General features: G+C 45.0%; 1 protein-coding gene and 1 pseudogene across 7 annotated transcripts in view; both read left to right on the forward strand.

Moving 5' to 3' along the window:
- ANKRD44 (ankyrin repeat domain 44) overlaps positions 1-20,615 on the forward strand; it is a 318,146-nt gene that overhangs the window by 166,049 nt on the left and 131,482 nt on the right. For all 7 annotated transcript variants that reach the window (XM_059168514.1, XM_059168518.1, XM_059168517.1 and 4 more), the window contains exons 4-8: positions 4,375-4,445; positions 16,633-16,833; positions 17,158-17,245; positions 19,332-19,474; positions 20,299-20,511. In XM_059168514.1, the coding sequence (XP_059024497.1) occupies positions 4,375-4,445; positions 16,633-16,833; positions 17,158-17,245; positions 19,332-19,474; positions 20,299-20,511 (716 nt within the window). The remainder of the gene's footprint in view (positions 1-4,374; positions 4,446-16,632; positions 16,834-17,157; positions 17,246-19,331; positions 19,475-20,298; positions 20,512-20,615) is intronic.
- LOC131828282 (U4 spliceosomal RNA) lies at positions 107-278 on the forward strand (annotated as a pseudogene).

Raw genomic sequence — 20,615 nt, forward strand, 5'->3', positions numbered from 1 at the left:
CCACAACGTATTTATCCATTTTCCTTTCAACCAACACTTAAGATTCCAGTTTCTTGCTATTATGAACATGCTGCAGTGAACATTCTTATAGAGTTTGTCTAGGGTAAGCTTTGTGCAGTGGCAGTATCGTAGCCAATGAGGTTTATCCGAGGCGCAATTATTGCTAATAGAGTTTATCCAGGGTATACAACTGGGGCGTGCTGGGTAGTAGGGCACATGTCTTGTCAATTTTCCTAGGTGGAACCAAACTGCTTCCCGAAGGCGGTTGTACCAGTCCATGCTCCCACCGCCTGTAGGACGTCTTAGTGTTTCTCCATACCCTTGCCTACTCTCAGCATTGCCCTACTTTATAATTTTCACCAATTTTATGGGTGTGAAATGGTATGTTAATGTTGCTTTCCTATGCCTCTCCTTCTTGAATTTTGAGAAGTCTATTTTTCTAGGCATCTTGCCATTTGGGGTTCTTCTTGCATTAGCTTTTGAAGTTTATGCACATGCAATGCAAAATTTACTCTCTCAAAGACTATGAATAATAAAATGTGTATTTCTGTTTCATATTATTATAACCAGTGCTTGACGCTAAAAGGAGAAAGGTGGGAAAGAAGGAAATGAAATCAAGAGGGAATATATACACAGTATATTTGAAAATAGATATGCGAAAATGGAGGAAGAGAGAGAGACGGACAGAGGGAGAGAGGAATGAGTGTAAGGAGTGGAGAGAAAGATGGGGACAGTGAAAGGGAAGCTTCGTCCATGTTTGGTTGAATGGCTGGTGATGGAGTGAAGCGCAGTGCCCAGGAGCTTGGGCATTGAAGTCAGACTGCCTGGGTTCAAGTCTGCCCCTTCCTAGCTGGCTGCCTGGAGACTGTTAATTCTCATGGCCTTTGTTCCTTCATCTACAAAATTGGCATTGTAATAGCATCTCCCTATTGAATGGACTACACATGTGTTAGTAAGTACAGAGTAAGAGCTCAGATTATGTCAGCAACTTTGAACAAGGCTCCTAGCTGTCGCTGAGCTGTAATAATAGAATTGTAACTCTTTATTTTTTTTTAATTTTTTAAAGATTTTTCTGTATTCACAAGTAGGCAGAAAGGCAGGCAGAGAGAGAGGAGGAAGCAGGCTCGCCATTGTGAAGAGAGCCCAATGCGGGGCTCAATGTGGGGCTTGATCCCAGGACCCTGAGATCATGACCTGAGCTGAAGGCAGAGGCCCAACCCACTGAGCCACTCAGGCACCCCGCTCTTTAGAACTAAAGGGAGCTCCTCAGCCAATGAGTCTCCAAGTCTGGCCTCTACTGCATAGCATTTGGATCTGCACTGTCAAACATGTCACAAACCGGCTATGGCTCCTGAGTATGTGCTGTGTGGCCAGGTTTGGTGCGTATGTGCTGTAAGGATGAAACACACATTGGATTTTGATTACACATTTTTCTTGAATTTTTTGAATTTTTGAATACACATTTTTCATCTGCATACAAAAAAAGAATGTAAATTCCCTCAGTAATTTTTTAAAAAAGATTTTATTTATTTATTTGACAGAGATCACAAGTAGGCTGAGAGAGGAGGGGAAGCAGGCTCCCTGCTGAGCAGAGAGCCTGATGCGGGGCTCGATCCCAGGACCCTGGGATCATGATCTGAGCTGAAGGCAGACGCTTTAACCCACTGAGCCACCCAGGCGCCCCGCCCTCAATAACTTTTCAACTCGATTGCATGATGTTTTGGATATATTGAGTTAAGTAAAATATATGATTAAAATTAATTTTACTTGTTTTCTTTTCCCCTTTTTAATGTGGCTATTAGAAAACTTAAAATTGCCTCCCTGGCTTCCATCACATTCCCACCGGACAGCGCTGACTCTGAGGCTCTGAGTCTGAGCTGACTCGGTACCTGTAGCAGGTGTCGTATCTGTTCCTTCCACCACATCGTGTTCCTTCCTCTAAACGTGCTGAAGGAAGGAATGACTAGAGTGGGGAGAAGGACATCGTGTGGATGGGCAAGTGGCAGCTCAGACCCAGAGTGTGCTGTGGTTCAGATGTTGTCCCTCTCAGATGACTGGTTCAACTTTGTGACAGGAAGTTTCTTAAAAATGGACAGGGCGAGCGAAGGGAAGCTTGAGGCAGGCTTCCCCGGGGAGGAGACTTGCACCCAGCCCTTTAGGGTGTCTACTCCTGAGCAGTTAACCCGGGACTTCCTGCTCCAGGGGAGGGAGATACCTACTACTGCCTTTGATTCCTAGCATCCCCACGCTGATCTCATTTGAGCCTGCTGAGGTAAGGGCTTGAGCCTCCTAGGTAAGCTGCCTGGATGGAGTTAGTAGAAGTAGGATTTGAAGCTTGATAAACTAAACAACAATTTTTCAGTGGCTTTCAACCCTGACAGCATATTAAAATAACCTTGGGTCTTGAGGAGCTTTTAAAAACTATTTGTGCCTGGCCCCATCTCAAACCAATGAAATCAGAATGGCGGGGGTAGGGGGAGACATTTTTTCTTTGTTTTAGGGAATATTATGTTCTTGTTTTCTAGAATCAATATTGTTGATGGTGTTTGTTCTTCAGTTAAACAGAAAAATATTGTAAGGTCTATGATTTGGTATTTATTTTTTAGCTGGTGGCTTAAACTGAATTTTGAGCTCACTTTTTTTTTTTTTTTTAAATTTTGAGACAGTGAGTGGGGGGAGGGGCAGAGGAAGAGGGAGAGAGAGAATATTAAGCAGACTCCATACCCAGGTGGAGCCTGGGCTTGATCTCAAGACCCTGAGATCAGGACCTGGTGGAAACCCATAGTCTGATACTTAACCGACTGGGCCACCCAGGTGCCCCTCTAGCTCACTTGGACCCTTGAAAGTCTCCTGTTGCCTTTTTCTTTCACTTTTAAAAAATAAGTTTCTACTTTTCAGCTCTCAGCTGTCCTTGGGCTCACAGAGTTGAATCAGTCCTGCTTCCACTGGACTCCTTTTGTTGGCCCTTGTTCCATAGGCATCCTGTGTGCACGTTCCCTCCCCCGCCTTACTTTCTGGTTCCTTTGGTTCATCCCTCCAGTCTTCTTTCCCAGAGCGCCTTTCCTTGTTGGCCTGAGGCTAACATAGGTTCCTCTTGTTACATCTACAAAGATATCACACATACTTATCTTATCCTTTCCTTTTATTTCAAAAAATTTTCCATCTGAGCAAAAGACTGATCAAAACCCCAAACCTGGGGGAACTGGGTGGTTCAGTGGGTTAAGTGTCTGCCTTCAGCTCAGGTCATGATCTCAGGGTCCTGGGATCGAGTCCTGCTTCAAGCTCCTTGCTCAGTGGGGCGTCTGTTTCTCTCTCTCTCCCCCCACACTCATGCTCACATGTGCACTGTCTTTCTCAAATAAATAAAATCTTAAAAACAAAACAAAATGAAACAAAACCCTGAACCCCCCAAAAGGAAGCTGATGTTGGGTGTTTCTGTGGTTCAGTTGGAGATGTGGTGGGCTTGCACTCATGGGGAACTGAGAGTCTATCTCGGAAGGAAGGCGTTCTCTGCTCTTGGAATCCATTCACATGGAGCTTTTGTCCCCCGATTGGTGACGTGGGTTCCAGAAAGTTGAGTGTGAGGGCACATCCCTGAGTGTGAGTTGGTTCTGACCCATGTGAACCTGTCTGCCCCCACCCCCGCTCCGAGTGGAAGAAGCTCTGAGCAACTTGCATAGGCTTCATGTTACGTCTGTCCAAAGCTCCATGGAAGCCAGCTGCTTGCTTCCAAGATATCTGGCTTGTGCCAGGGAAATCATCAAGATTCTTGGAAAGAACAGATTTCTGTGAATCCTCTTAGCCCAGATCAAGTCTCATCAAACTCAACTTTATAAGATTGGTTTAAAATCCAGCTGACCTCTAGTACACCTTTGTTGGAACGCAGCTCGTCTTGGACAGCTTGCCAAGAAGGCCATTGTGTGCCCTGTGAGATTAAGTCTACTTAGTGACTAAAAATAATGTATGTGACTATGTATTTTATGGATAAAATTTGTATATAATCATATATCTTGTATGTATGTATGCATATATATTTACATTACACACATACCTGCAAAGTTCTTCATTCTTCAGGATCTACATGACCCTACTCCTGGAGAATCTCTGCCTTTTTACCACTATGTCTCCTATCCAATGAGATATTGCACTTCTCGTCTAGTCTTTTCCCAATTCTTGTGCCATTTTCAGCTCCTGATTTCAATTTTTCTACTGTAAGTGGGTCTGTCCTTCTGTCTGGTGGCTAGAAAGTACATGACTGATACAAAAGAAAAGAAAATGAAATAGGGTGGTTGTACAAGGCAGATGAGAGCACACGATATCCCATGAGTAGAATTTCCCCTGAATTATGCCTCTAACTTGTGCTTTTGCTTCCAGGAGCTCGTGTCAATGCCAAGGACAACATGTGGCTGACCCCACTGCACCGGGCTGTTGCCTCCAGAAGTGAAGTGAGTGATTATCTTATTTAATCTAGTACCTCTAAGAGTAGGCACTTACCAGGCCAGGGGAAGGAGGGAGGCAGGGGGACAAACATGCTAGAGGACAAGGGACATGGAAACGAATGAATGACGGGTTCAGCTGGCTGTATTCGGAACAAGGGGTGTAGTGGAGGTAAGTCTGATGGCAGAGGCTGGGTCACATGGCAGAGGACTGGGGGTCCTCTGAGCGCTGGGGTGTGGTCACAGGGTAAGTATGAACCTGACAGCATTTGGGACCTCAGGAGAGTGAGGCAGAAGAGAGGCCCCTGGGTGGATGGTGGGGCCGTTCACTGAGAAGGCCGAGGCGGGGCAGCAGGGAGAGGAAGCTCGTCAGTCCCCTGTGAACATCCCGAGTTCCGCAAACGTGTCACCAGAATGGAAGCTCTGTAAGGGCAGGGACCTGTGTTTTGTTCCCTGGTGTATCCCAAGCCTGGTCCATGGTAGGTGCTCAAGCAAGAATTTATTTTGAATTTTGGAAATGCTGGTGAAGATGGTTTTAGATGATCATGATTCCTACAGTCTGGTCTAGCACTTAGGAACTGAGAGGAGGGTTGTTGACGCTACAGCGGACGGATCAGCTGGTTCAGGGAAAGTAAAAGTGATGAAAGAGAAAACCAGTGTGGGTGAGGGGTGGCGGGGAATGCTGGTGACTGTGAGCCCTGAAGCCTGGTCAGAGGGGTCGCTCACCATCCCGGGAGACCAGAGGCTCTTACCCAAGAGGCACTTGTCATTGGATGACTAGTCTTTGTGGTGGATTTGACCAGATGACTCCTCTGCTACTGGAGAAGGTGCTGGTCTCCAGGTCTGTCTGGCAGCAAGTGCGGTTGCCGAGGGTGCCTGCTAATGTCGCAGGGGTTGGTGCCTGTCACCAGTGTCAGCTTTTCTTCTTTGGCAACTGTCTGGAAATTTTACAAAATACTTGGTATCTGACACTTTTCTCAGTGCTCATAATCTTCCTTGCTGTGCTGTGTGATTTGAGCAGTTTTTATAAGTTGTGGTTTGTGTTGGGACGCCTGGGTGGCTCAGTCAGTTGGACATCTGCCTTCGGCTCAGGTTGTGATCCTGGGGCCTGGGATTGAGCCCCGCGTTGGGCTCCCTACTCAGCGGGGAGCCTGCTTATCTGTCTTCCCCTTCCTCTACGTGTGCTCTCTCTCTCTCTAGCTCTCATGTTCTCTCAAATGAACAAATAAAATCTTTTAAAAAAAGAAAAAAGAAAGAAAAAAAGAGAAGGTGTGGGTTGTGTTCTCTTTTCTGAGGGCCCCAGGGAATGAGGAAGGTAAACGATCCTAAGTTGCCAGGCTTAAACTCTGGGGAATCCAGAACCTTCTTATGGTCATTTCTGTTTTACCTGGGAAAGCAGGGACAGTGGCTGCTTGCGTTGGTTTGACCAGCTTCATGAGACCAGTTCCTTCAGAGAAGTATTTCCTGGTCTTTTAAGACCATGTGATCTTCAGCAAATTTCTTTTTAAGGATCTTCTGAAAAATATGGGTTTGTTTCCTCTTTTAACAAGAACCAGGTCTTTTAAATTAAAAAAAAAAAAAAATTCACTAAGCACTTCCTATATTCCAGGCCTTGTGCTTAGGAGGCACGTAGTCTAGTGGGACAGAAAGACAGAAGACTAGATGAGTTCAGAACTATGGGATCTTTCCCAAGTGCTCTCTCCCTTTGCTAGGTCCGCTACTTGCTTCAGTCCCCAAAACATCCATGGCAGCAACCATCCGCTTGCCTTCTTTATGTGTCTTTAGGGTGAGTTCAGTCAACCCAGTGACGGATCAGTCTAGCGGAGAAAGGCGTTTGTTGCTTCTCTAAGGAACCAGCTCCCTCTGCAGGTTTGCTGGGGGAAAAAAATCCCTTTCAGGTGTCTCTTGGCGGGGAAGGAATTAAACACAGACCCTGAGTTATAAATAATCAGGGTCATATATAAACTTGTGAAAGAGGATGTCTTCCTATTAATATCTACTACAACAAGTTGAAAAGTTTCTTATGAACATTGGGTCTTTGTAACCATCACTGGAACTGACTGTGAGCACATTGCTGTGCCTGGCAGTTCTAAATTCAGATTTCTTGCTTCCTTGAATCGGATACTACTGCCTATACATTGTGCCTCCCCTACGTCACAGCTGAGGCAAGAGAAATGGGCTTGCTGGGGAAACAGCAGAGAAGGTTTGGGCCGGTGTTGTGACAGCTGGCTGCCGAAGGCTGTGCGCTCAGGTGAGAGCTGGCACGTCGGCCCATTGCTTGGATTGGCAAACACCGGTATTACTTATATGAATATGAATTAAAAACCCTTTCTTCATTGAAAGGCTTATAAACTCTGTACTGTCCTCAAAGTCCTTCGCTTCTAAATTGTAGGTAATTGATGGTTCCAGGTTCAATCAGGGGACCAGAAGCACCGAGGGAGATCCAAGATAAGATATTTATTATAGTAATTAGACCTTCCACGATTGTGTGAGCTGCTGCAGAAGTTTGTGTCAGGCTGTCCCCCTGGTTCTGTGTGATCGTGAAGTCCCAGCAGGCAGGGTCTGCTGCTGGGGGAGGATAAAAACGGCTGCGGGCTTCACCTTAGAGCTTGCAGGCACGTGGCCCAAGGGTGGGAGAAATGGAGGGAGATACCGCAAGGCCTGAAGATGCACCGGAGATGCCTTGTGCCAGCACGTGGCTCCGGCTGGTCGCTGACGACGTAGGCAAACTGCCCCAGCCCAGATGCCCAGCACAGCGATCAGCCTGTGCTTTCGTCCTGCCTTCCAGAATGCATGAAGAGTGCTCTTGTGTTCAACAGGACCGGGGCAGAGATCCCGAGCAACGTAGTTCCAACATAGGCTAAGTTGGAACTATATAAAACTACCCCTGAAATTGTTATTCTATTCTAATTAAAAAGACCTTCTCGATAGTAAGTTCCTTGAAGTGAGTGCCGCCCCTACTGCTTGTCATTGTGTTTCTAGGATCTTGGCTGCTTGGTAAACAATTGTTTTGTTTATAGTGGGTTTTTAAAAAATTTTTTGAAAAGGATTTCATTTATTTGAGAGAGAGAGAGCACAAGCAGGGGGCGCTGCAGAGGAAGAGGGAGAAGCAGGCTCCCTGCCGAGCAAGGGGCCCGATGTGGGGCTTGATCCCAGGACCCTGGGGTCATGACCTGAGCCGAAGGCAGATGCTGAACCTGCTGAGCCACCCAGGTGCCCCTAAACAACTGTTTTCTGAGTGATTCATTAAAGACTGTCGTTCTAATAACATAAGCTAGGTTAACTTGATTCTCTGTACAACCGCTAACGTAGAACTAGTCTGCACCACAGAGAAGGCCGGTGGCAGTCATCTTGCACGTATGCAAGGTAAGCCGATCTGAAGCTTGTTTCTGAAGTGTAGCCCTGGGAGCCATTTAAGCCACTGGAACCTGCACCAGCAGGGTGAGTGTCAAAATTGTATCCAGCACAGGTACCCGTGGAAGTCAGAGCTATCAGTATAAGTCAAGAGTTCTGAGCTTTCTTTCCATCTAGGCAAATTTTATGGTCCAATTTCTATGTCTGGAAAAATCATGTTCATTGCTAAATTTATTTCCTGAGCTTGTAATAGCAATGGGCATATCAGATCATCTTACTGATTAAACATCCACCCATGCCTGACAGAAAAGCGCTACACAGACCGGAAGGCAGAACAAGGCAGGGCCATACCCACTGAAAATGATCCAAGGTGGATTGGGTTCTGGAGATAAACCTTCAGGCCTTTTCCTGGTACTGGCCAGGCTGTGCCGTGTGCTTCCTTCCGACCCAGTCCCAATCCTCTCGATCCGGAACCCACCCCTGCCCAGGAGTGTCTGGGGTGCCCAGGGAGGACACAGCCAAACGAGTAATGGAGCCAAGCAGCACCGGCCGTTGACTCACCAACCCCCCACCGACGGCGCCCACTGTGAGAAGACATGAAGAGTCTCTTGCCAGAATATTAGGGGAACAAGTTGTGCAGTTCTAGATAACATAGACGAACAAGATTTGGGCCTTCCAGGGAGAGTTTTCTGAAGCATTGTGAGTTATTTCATATCATTTCTCCTGTTTAGCTTATTCTTGCTGCTTTTTGGTTTTCTTTCTTGGAAAAGAGCGGCCCTGGGGACAGGAATTAAATCCATGCGAACCTGGCCAGTGTAATACATGTTTGTTGAAGGCCGCTCGATGCAAGGCACGGTTACATGTGCTCCCCGGGCTGGAAAGGGTGCAAAGTGTGTCTTCTAGGACACGGTATTTAGGGCAGACAACCAGGCACACAGCCTGCTGTGGCCTACGTCCAAATGCGGCTGGCCTTTCACACATGCATTTTCTTCTCGAGTGACCGGGGAGTAGCTTCTTTGGTGAACTTTTTCCTTTCCCGTTCTGGAGGCTGTCTTTTGGCTAGCGGAGTTAAAAATGATTGTATCCTGTCTTTAGGCTAGAGCATTGGGGATGTTGTGTCCAAATGTTTGTTGTCACAGTGAGCATTTATTGAGCACTTAGTGTGTGCTCTTTCTGTGCACGCTTCCATTTTAACCTCGCAGCCACTCTTTGAGAGACTGATAGCGCTCTTCATCCTAATTTAGGAATCGTAACCTCAGAGGAGTCCGGGAACGAGCCTCACTTGCCGCAGCCAGTAAGCAGAGGAGGATGTAACTTGAGACTCTGCTCTCTTAACCACCATGCTCGGCGGCTTCCCTCAGCTCCCATGAGCGCCCTGACGGAAACTGTGCCAGCCACTAAAATGGGTCTACTTTTTGTCTGTCCAGACAGAAGTCCCAACAAGCACAGAAACAGTTCCCAGAGCCGAGCGGGATAAGCATTTTATCTTACAGTTTAAATTTTAAAACTCATGTCCCCCCCGCCCTTCTCTAAAAAAACATTGTCATTACTGTGAGCTAAATGCCAGTAGACAAGAAGATTAGGAAAATTACATGGGAGACTAGAATGTTACTGCTTTCCCTAAATTATCTTTAGGGTTATAAAAAGGTGATCACATAGAGAACATAGTACCTCGAATGGGAAGAAAGTAAGCATTTTAGGACCTATTAGTTGGACTGTAGCTGAGTGATACTCAGATTTACTGTGGAGTCGAGTCATCTGAGGTGCTTGTCACAAGTACCTGTTCTAGAGCCTCATCTCCGGAGATTTTGATGAAGCTTAGGGTTGGGCCCAGAAATCTGCTTTTTTTAAAAAAAGATTCTGACACAGGTGGTCTATATACCACACTCTGAGAGCTGAGATTGAAGACTGGGAATACTTCAGTGTCTGACTTTCCCGGTGTTGAAAACCAGGACTTCTTCTTCTTCTTCCTTTTTTTTTTTTTTGAGATTTATTTATGTATTTATTTATTTATTTAATCCAACTAATTAACATATAATGTATTACTTGTTTCAGGGGTACAGGTCTGTGAATCATCAGTCGTACACAATTCACAGCACTCCCCGTGGCACATACCCTCCCCAATATCCATCAGCCAGCCACCCTATCCCTCAGACCCCCCTCCCCTTTAGCAACCCTCAGTTTGTTTCCTGAGATTAAGAGTCTCTTAGGGATTGTCTCTCTCTCTGGTTTCACCGTGTTTCATTTTTTTCCTCTGAAAGCCAGCACTTCTTGAATAGTTCCCTCAGAGTTCTTTCATATACCAAAGTGAGTCCCCTTTGTTCTGCTAGTTGCTAGAGTAATTGTACTCTAATAATAATTCTAATAATAAAGGGCGAGTTTAATTTAATAATGAGTACTTTTGGAGGAATTTTCAATTAATTGAATGAATTAATTGGGTACCAATTCATGCAGTTCCTACAGAATACGAAATTGCTCTAATCGATAGAGGATAAAAGACCCAGATGATCTCAGTAATAGAGTAAATGCCTTCAGGACATGAGTGTTGCCTCCAGGACAGCAGCCCATGGTAAATGTCTTGTTAATACTTGCGTATCATTACTTAGAGAGTTTGCTAATGATTATACCAATATATTTATTCTATCCAAATTATTGAGTACATGGTATGTGTAAGGCACCTGCCAGGCTTTGGGGAGAGTACAGAAAATTGTGTAAGACTCAGACCCCAGTCTAAAGCCACTTACAGTTTATAGAATTTGACATCATTTATGCCTGCAAGGACTCTGGATAGTCATAAACGATTACTTTTCCATGAGTAATCTGTGACCACTTAAATACGATGCACATTCGAGAGGGAAAAGACAAATATTAAGGGCCATGGTTTTTAAGACACATGCATCCTGTTTCTTCTCATCTTTTCCACGTGCCACGGGGTCTGTTTCTACTTCTTATTACAGGGTCGGAGTGGCCTTTTGTGAAAAGAGAAGGTCATAAAAAGTGGAGATAAGCTGACTGTAAATGCCGTCCCCAGTTCCCTTCCGTGTGACATCCCATGACAGTTTCTGCCCTGTTATTCCCGTGATTGATACAGCGCAGCCTTCTATCGGGCGGAACCCGAGAAGGTGGGCAGTGCGAATGCTGGATGCTGACTGGGCTGATGCCTCCGTCCGGGAGAAATGCTGGACCCCACATGTGTTTATTCACTAAAAGAGAAACAAAGCTTTGAAGGGCATGACTCACAGTGTCACAGTCGGTTTGTGTGTTCTTCTCAGCCTGTGAGCTTTTGTCTTAAGACTAATGTGAGCTTTTGTCTTAAGACTAATGAAAAGAGCAAGCATTGAGAAACTTTTAGATCACTTGGACAGAGTCGTATCATGCCTGCCATATTTAATTAATAATAAAAAATTGAGTTCATAATTTCCCTTTGTCTCTTCTACTAATTACATTTTATTGTATTTTTCAAAAGATTTACTTATTTGTCTGAGAGAGAACGAGCACGAGTGGGAGGGTCAGAGGGAGATGGAGAGAAATTCAAGCAGATTCTGCGTTGAGCTCAGAGCCTAAAGCGGGGCTTGATCTCAAGACCCTAAAATCACGACCTGAGCCAAAACCAAGAGGCGGCCGCTTAACTGATTGCACCACCCGGGTGCCCCACTTTTTATTGTATTTTACAAAAGTATTGACTCATGATGGGTTTGAAATAATTTTTTAAAAACTGGTTCTTCGCCGCAGGTAGTTTGAGAAGCATTATTTAAGTATCTTTTCTTGATTCAGAAAGCGTTCAGCTTCCTTTCCCTCATACTTGTTTTCTTTTTACCCTGCAAATTTCTGTCAGAGTAGCCCCTAGACATTAAATTTTTAGCCAGTGTGTGCTCCTGGAAAAGAGAGACTTCTTTTGAATACAAAAATCATGAATTTCCTAAATAGCCATAAAATCTCACTCTCTTGAAATCAAGTTAAAGTGTTTCCAAGATTAAAATTTGTGAAAGAGGCAATTTTAGAAGAGGAAATGATCTTTTTAAAGCAAAGCTTTGTTTTTCCCGAAGTAATATATTAAATCTCTATTAGTGTGTTAAGCAGGTTTGGCAGGGTGAAACTTCAGAATTAAAAAATTTAAATAAGGAGAGTTAACATTTAAAAATATGTCAGTGTGCCTGGCTGGTACTGTCCTTCGACTGAGCTGTGGCCTAGCGGAAAGCACATGAGCCGGGCTCTTACTCAGCGTGGCTGACAGATCACTGCCCTTGCCTATAACATGGCACTGCCCATCAAATCAAGGGGTCAGAGCCGATGACGCCCGTTACTTCTATATCCCATAGGTCTCTGAAGTTGATTCCGTGATCATTTTAGACTGCTTATATTTTCATTTAAAAAAAAAAAGTTAATTTTTGGAAACTAAGTAAGATACCCTCCTTTGTATAATAAGTATTTCTTGATATAGCCCTTTCTTGTCAAGTAAGATGAAAACGATGCAATTCTCTTCCTAAGCAGATATCAAAGTAAAAATGAGGAATGCCGCAGTTAAAACGTTTTATAAAAGTAGGCAGGTAGAAGTAGTGGTTATTGTCAGCCTCCTTGAGCTATGACACTGAGTGTGGGCGGGAGGGACAAAGGTGGTAAAGCTGGCCCTCGCTCTCCACTATTTTTTTGTCACTTCCTGATCAACGAACTTGAACCTTTTCCTTGGCTAACTTTTTAGGTGTGGCTCAGATGTTGGTCGTGGGCACCTTGCCTTCTAAACAGAAATAACTGGCTGGAAACCACGTGCAAAGTCCAGTATTCTCCCAGTGATTCTGGAGAATTCCTGGAGACTCACGGGTTGCCTAAGCACCAGCCTGCTCGTGCTGGTCTAACCGATGCATCAGTTTGCCCTTCCCTGGTGGTGAACTGACTCTGTTCTCCCTCAGAGGAACACCTTTGCCCTGGGATGCCCTAGCCCTCTCGCTGCTCTCTCTCTGTCCTCACCCCTTCCTTCCCGTCGAGTTCCAGATGCCGCTCACTCTGTTTTGCCGAGAAATGCAGCTGAGTACCTCCCGCTCCCAAATTCACCGTAGACCCACCATGGCAGAGCAGGAGCCGAACACAGAGGCCTCCGATTCTCTTAAGAAGACTTGCCCTCCTTCAAGACTGTTTGGACTTAAAACAGTCTTTTTCCTTGCTGGAAAAGAGCAAAATTTTATTTTAACCAGATTTGATCATTTGCAGATTGTGGTAATTCAGACAAGGAGCTAAACCCGGGTAGTCTGCAAACTTTTTCCATCGAGGGCCAGATAGTAAGAATTTTAGGTTCTGATGGCCGCATGTAGTATTGTCTGTCACAGATACTCCGCTCTTACGATCCAAACGCAGCCATAGATAACATGTAAACCAGTAAATTGAGCTATGTTCCAATAAAGCTTTTTTTTACAGAAGCAGACAAAAATTTATTTGGGATTAAACTAGCTTTAGAGGTAGCACATATTTTAAGAACACAGGTAGCCTCCCTCTCAAACTCTGATATTACTTATCTATATATAATCTGCAACGGGCATGTACATATGTATTTTCTTTGCTTAACTTGTTACTTTGTGTGAAATGCAAATAATCCTTAAATGCTCATTTAAAAGTAGGGCCTTGGGGTGCCTGGGTGGCTCAGTGGGTTAAAACCTCTGCCTTCAGCTCAGGTCATGATCCCAGGGTCCTGGGATCGAGCCCTGCATCAGGCTCTCTGCTCAGCAGGGATCCTGCTTCCTCCTCTCTCTCTCTGCCTGCCTCTCTGCCTACTTGTGATCTCGATCTGTCAAATAAATAAACAAAATCTTAAAAAAATAAAAATAAAACAAAATAAAAGTAGGGCCTCTCCTAGGTAATACCTGATTCACCTAGTCTGAGTTACTCTAAAAGTATTCATATTTTGTTACCTTAGAAGAAAAAGTTTTTCACGAACTCACTGGTCTTATGTCCAAATAGATAAATTTGTGAAATATTCCTGTGTATTTCTGGTTTCATTAGTCTAGTCTGAATTTACGTAATATGTAATGCCAAGCAATCATCTGTATCAGTATAGTAACATAATATACAAGGCAAAGGTATTAAAAATGATAGTATATATTGACATTTGCTGTGAATATGCAGAGAGGATATGATACCACTTTTTTAGCATTGGTTTATGATGCTTATCTCCAGACTTTTTGGCTATATTTTTGCAAAACTTTTTCAGCAGACATCTTCAATGTGCATCTCATTTATTTATGAATTACATGTAGAAACTATTATTATTAGCTAATATTTCAGGTGTATCACAATATACTTGAGTGAGGCTTTTCATTTATCATAGTCTTATATAACCATGTAACTAATAGACTTACTGATGATTTTCCTCTGTTTTGGCCAAGCTCTAGTCAGATCGGATTAAATTTGTCATTATTTTGACCTTGTAATGTATAGAAAGCTTTTACTCAGAGTAGAAGCATCAGCTCTGTGACTCCACGTTATTTACATTGGAGTTTGTATTATCAGGTTCCTTGCATACATCCTGCCCACTTGGGATGCTTTTGGTCTAAGTGTACACATCACAATCTGTAGATAGATCTGTCAGGCCCGTCACTGCGCATTTCAGGGCACTCAGAGCGAAGGAGCGGGGGGGACAAGTGTCACCCCTTCCGCATGTGGAACCCCCTCTTCATGGAGGGCATCTCGGATCCTGTGAGGCAGGATCCTCTGTGGAGCGGACTGAGGGCACAGGGCCAACCCAGAGTTAAATACCAGCTACAGTGCTTTCCTTTGTTAAGAAAATAAACATAAACGGAGGTTCCAGTCATTTCATCCCATGTCAAAATAGATTGTATGTACGTATCTGCATAAACCTCACAATTTTTGAGACCAAAGTTGGCAAAAGTATCATTTTTTTCTTATTTTAATCTAAACTTTTATATTGTGGCTTTGCTTTTCTCTTGTTTGTTTTTTGTTCACCCAGCTGGCTTTTAGAACGGAGTCTGGCTTGTGTTTCTTTCAGTCTTCCACAGTGTTTTGCGTGTAGTAGCTGAGCATTAACATACAAACACCCATTTCACTCTAAAGGGGGCCCCAGGAATGGTTAGTATCATTAATTTATTTTCTTGCTGAGGATGGGAGCCATATATCCTTTTTTTTTTTTTCCTTTTTGGTAATTTGAACAAATTGCTTGTTTGCCTGGGCCTGATGGGTTTCTTGTTTATAGCATCTAAATGGAGTCTTACTGTGCATTTAAACTGTATTCTCTAATTTGAAGAGCGGAATTTTTTGCACTCTCATTCTACTGTCCACATTAGCTGTTTATCTCAGTATCTTGCTGTGATGGATCCCATAGAATATTCTTTTTCCTTCATTATGTATGTCCCTGATAAAAACTTCAATTTTATTTTTTAAGATTTTATTTATTTATTTGACAGACAGAGATTACAAGTAGGCAGAGAGGCAGGCAGAGAGAGAAGAGGAAGCAGGCTCCCCGCTGAACAGAAGGCACGATGCAGGGCTCGATCCCAGGACCCTGGAATCATGACCTGAGCTGAAGGCAGAGGTTTTAACCCACTGAGCCATCCAGGCACCCCAAAAACTTCAATTTTAAGAGTTCAAACAATCTACTTGCTAGGCACTTTATGTACCTGCATAATAAAGTGGGTTGGATTGTTCCGGGCTGTGAGGAATAAGGTGGACAGGGGTGAGCTCTCGGTCCATGAAGGGTGCAGGAGTGTGGCCTCTTTCACTGCCTTTCATTGGTTTATTGATGCTGCACTGAGATGTTCATACAGGAATCCCTCTAACTGGTTCTAGGGATGTCTCCAGAAATAAAGAGAAATAACCAACAGTCATTCCCGTCTTGAGAGAAGCTCTGCCATTTTCTTGGTGGAACAGAAGAGTGTCCTCAGTCCTAGATGTACAACAAAGCCCTTTACAGAAATCCTGAGGACAGTTAGAATCCCTTGCGTGGCACTAGCCACCTGTATTTTTTTTTAAGTAGGCTCCACGCCCAATGTGGAGCCCAACTGAGGATTTGAACTCGTGACCCCGAGATCAAGACCTGAGCTGTGATCAAGAGTCAGACGCTTAACCAACTGAGCCACCCAGGAGCCCCAGCCATCTGTAATTTTAAGAGCCCCCCAGGTGATTCCATTGCCCGGCCAAGGTTGAGAGTAATAGTTCAAGGGGCAAATAAGCTGATTAGGTCAATAGAAGGAAAACAAAAAATGTAGGTCTCAGTAGAGGTAAAGGGACTCAGCAGTAGAAAAGAAGCTACCCCACTATCCACGGTTGGGAAAAGATGAAACAGTCTCGTAGCTTCCAGCTGAGGTAGGAATAGACCTTCCCTGACTGCCGTTGATCACAGAGGGAGGGTTAAGGTGTTGGCTATGAGAACCAACAATTTATAAACTGATCCAAGAATGACCGAAGGACTTTGAGGCCTTTGGCTTTGGAGGGTGGAGGTTTATTGACAAACATTCCAAGTTTAGAAATTCCTTGGACATCTTTTGATCTGTTAACATTTGCCCTGGTGTGTGCACTTGCACAGGAGCGCTCTCCTTTGGCCTCGGGCTACTCTACACTGTGTTAAGAAACTTAGGCTTAGAAGGTTTATTTGGTTTTGAAGACATGCTGGGGCTCTTGGCCTAAAAAAGAAAGATAAAGCGAATCTGTTCTCCTCTGTGCCACTCTTTTGGTTTTTATCCCATATCGCCTTGCTTTTCTCAGAAGGCCGAGCCGCCCGTGAGGCCATGGAGCCTTCCCTCCCTCCCTGTAATTCTGGAGTCCGGCGAAGCAGCTTCTCTCCAGTAAGTATGGCCTGAGCGTTTGTCGGTGACGCCTGCAAACTCCGCCTGTGTTGCAGGAAGCCGTGCAAGTGCTGATCAAGCACTCGGCCGATGTCAACGCGAGGGACAAGAACTGGCAGACCCCGCTCCACGTGGCGGCGGCCAACAAGGCGGTGAAGTGCGCGGAGGTGATCATTCCCCTGCTGAGCAGCGTCAATGTCTCCGACCGCGGGGGCCGCACGGCCTTGCACCACGCCGCTCTGAACGGCCACGTGGAGGTGAGCGCCCTCCCCGCTGGGCCCAAGAAATCCCCCCAGAGCCCCTCTCGGCCCCACGTGGAACCCGGTCGTGCTGCTGAGGCCCTTAGAGGCTGTGAGATGCTCCTGGCTGCACGCCAGACCTGGGGCAGCGACAGCTGGTGTTCAGTGCATGGCCCCGGGGTTGAAGGAGTAGCCGCCAGCTCGGTCCTGTCCTCTGCCACACGAGCCACGGGGTTGTCGGGGACGCTGGCTTCGTCCTATGTTTGAGCTGCAGGTCGCGGACCTGCCTTTCGACGGGATGTGGCCCGGACTCACATTATCTGCATGTTGGTCTTCTTTCAGATGGTCAACTTACTCTTGGCCAAAGGAGCGAACATCAACGCGTTTGACAAGAAGGACCGGCGTGCTCTGCACTGGGCGGCCTATATGGGTGAGCGGTCCCCGAGCGGGCAGGGGACATGGACGGCGGTGACTGCAGAAGCCGGGCTGGCCCTTAGCACGTCGGTTGTCTCCTGGGCCAGCCGCACCTCTTTCCCAGCTTGCAATCCCGCTGAGTTCAGATTCGGTCCGCTTTCCCGGCGTGCATAGAGCCCTCTCTCCCGCTACCCTCCTGCCCGTGAACCTGGCCTTGTGGGCCTCACTTCTGCCGGCCGGCTGGGAGAGAGGAAGGAAGGAGTATCATGTCTGTGGTTTGTTTTTTTCACTTCTGTCGGCGCAGATGCCGCTGACAAAGGATAGGCCTCATTGAGTTTATTCTCAGCGTAGACGTGTGAGCAGTGAAGAACTGAGGTCCTTCCTTTGTATTTCTAACCGGAGAATGTCCGGCAATCGGCAAAGCAGGTGAGATTGTGTCAGCCCCAAGTTCTAAACCACCTGGACACCCGTCCACCGGCGACCGTGTCGGGGGATGATGACGAGCTGCCCAGTGCGACACTGTGCAGTGACTACAGTGATGGTGTCATTAGTATTTGTGAACATCGAAAGATTCTGTGTTAAGTAAGAACAGATCGTAACACAGTGTGGATAATATGATCCTTATTTTTGTAAAAGAAATCTGCAATATTGACAATTTAGAATAAATCATATGCTGAAATGTTAGCTGAATATCTCAAGGGATTGGCGATTATGGATGGTTTTGGTTTCCTTTTAACAGCTTTTGCCTTTTCCGAATCCTTTCTAACAAACCTGCAGGCCTTTTATTATCATAAACAACAATAATGTTAATGATGGAGAGAAGAAAGAGAACAGGTTGGGTAGGGATGAAATAAATTATGTGTGGTGGTTGAGTCTGAATGGGTATTTGGGCCTACAAAACCAGAATCTTAAGATTTTGCAAGCGTTATCTTTTTTTTGTTTGTTTTTAAAGACAGTGTGGGCTTTTCAGCTGATGGAGGCAGATTGGATGTTTGCATGGTACCTACGGGACTGGAGCCAGGAGACATTGGCCAGACTGCTGTTTAGGCAGAGCACACACTAGACTAGTGTGTGATGGGACTCAAAGAACCTGGGGTTCAAGTTTGTTCTCGCTGATGTACATTTAAAACATTTACGTAGAATTGCTTTAAAGAAGTCAAGTCCTTATTTTGTGTGTCATCAGGATACAAATAGGAAAAAATACGTAGGTGACTATCTTTAAGGAATAAAGGACAATACCAGGACAGAAGACAAAAGATAGCACTGGTTAAGCTAAGATAGCACCACTAGTCATTGAAAATAATTTTTCTATGTATAAGTCTTAGGGGGAAGAATGTCAAGTTTTAATAAAATGAGCCATGACCAAGCATGTTCTCTCTCCGTCTCTCTGTCTCTATCTCACACAGACACACCCAACTCCCCCCTCCCCAACCAAGCACAGCTCTGTCTCCATGACTTTCTTTCTCTCTCTCACACACATACTCATACCCACCCCTGTGCACATCTTAGACCCTTGGAATCAGTACTTATCCTCTACCCCTCAGTTATCAACCACATTCACAGCAATGCACCAAAGCATCAAGCAACCTTCAGTCACAATATAGAGGTCAGATCCATTTATCGTACTATATATAGTAAGATGGGGTACAGAGGAAAATATTCTAGAAAATATGCCAACAGCAGTTGAAACTGGGAGGACTTCTGTTTAGCCGGTAATTCACAAGAACACTTTTAAGTTGAACCATATGAAATTGTCATTTTTGTGGTCCAAAAAGAAAAAAAAAGTCAAGCAGTTGCAATTTCATATGATTTAACAATAATATGGTGTTTGTGATTCTGATTACTTGATTTTTTTTTCATGAATTTTTCCAAACCAAATTGTCCCTGTTGGACTTTACAGTAAGGAATAGGAGCTGCTTTTAAAAACATTGCTTTCATTTTAACATAATTCTTTTTTTAGGCTATGGTACTAACATATTGGCAGGACCTCGTTATTTAAAATGTCGGTGGTAGTAAACGTTAATGGTTGTGATATAGGTGGACTAGATCATCAAATTATCCTAACAAGGTTACCGGTGTTTTTTGCTGCTTTGTCCGTGAAGGCCACCTGGACGTCGTGGCCCTGCTCGTCAGCCATGGGGCAGAAGTGACGTGTAAGGATAAGAAGGGTTACACCCCCCTGCACGCCGCTGCCTCCAATGGACAGATCAACGTGGTCAAACATCTCCTGAATCTGGGGGTAGAGGTGAGCTGTGATGAGTGCGTCAACTCATGGTGTATTTGTGGCTTTTCTAATGTTGGGTTGGGTTTTTAAAGATTTTATTTATTTATTTGAAAGAGAACACAAGAGAGAAAGTGCATAAGCAGGGCCACTGGCAGACTCCCCACTGAGCAGGGAGCCTGATGCGGGGCTCGATTCCATAAGCAGCCTTCAGCTCACGACCTGAGCTGAAGGCAGACTCTTAACCCACTGAGCCACCCAAGCGCCTCTGTGGGTTTTCTGTTGTTCTGAGATTAAATCCTGGTTGCATTTTAATTCAAGAGGGTAAAAACCACCTTGTTTTCTAGCAGCCTGTCTTTTTGAGTTTCCAGGGGTAACTGATGGAGGGCAATGGGGGCATACAGCACGTAACGAAAAATCAGAAACTTGGGCTTAAAAAACCAGAATCTTAAGATTTTGTAAACATTATCATTTTTTAAGTTGTTTTTTTTTTTTTAAGTTTCCGTATCAACATGGAGAAATATTTAAACGTATATATTGCATGTAATACATAGTCATCATTTTTTGGACACGCTAGGGTTCTTCATCTTACCTTCAGCATTTAGCTTTCTAAATTGTGGTGTATGGGGCCCCTGGGTGACTTAGTTAGTTAAGCGTCTGGCTCTTGATTTTGGCTCAGGTCATGATCTCCGGATCCTGGGATGGAGCCCCGGGCTGAGGCTCTGTGCTGAGCAGGGAGTCTGCTTAAGATTCTCTTTCTCCCTCTCCCTCTGCCCCTCTGGCCCCAACCACAAATGCAATAAGGAGACTCCAGTGCTTTTACCTACCCTGTGTTGGACTCATTGCAGATCGACGAAATCAACGTCTACGGGAACACGGCCCTCCACCTGGCCTGCTACAATGGGCAGGATGCAGTGGTGAACGAGCTGACGGACTACGGTGCTAACGTGAACCAGCCCAACCACAGCGGGTTCACCCCTTTGCATTTTGCTGCTGCCTCCACACACGGTGCTTTGTGTCTTGAACTATTAGTGAACAACGGGGCAGATGTTAACATCCAGGTATGACACGCTGTGACTCTCTCTCTGCCAGATACCTCTGCATTGCGCCTCCTTTTAAGCAAAATCAACTCTTATAAATGGGGTCCTATTTTAGAATCGGAACC

This window comes from Mustela lutreola, chromosome 3, assembly GCF_030435805.1.
Source record: "Mustela lutreola isolate mMusLut2 chromosome 3, mMusLut2.pri, whole genome shotgun sequence".
In the NCBI taxonomy this organism is placed as follows: Eukaryota; Metazoa; Chordata; class Mammalia; order Carnivora; family Mustelidae; genus Mustela; species Mustela lutreola.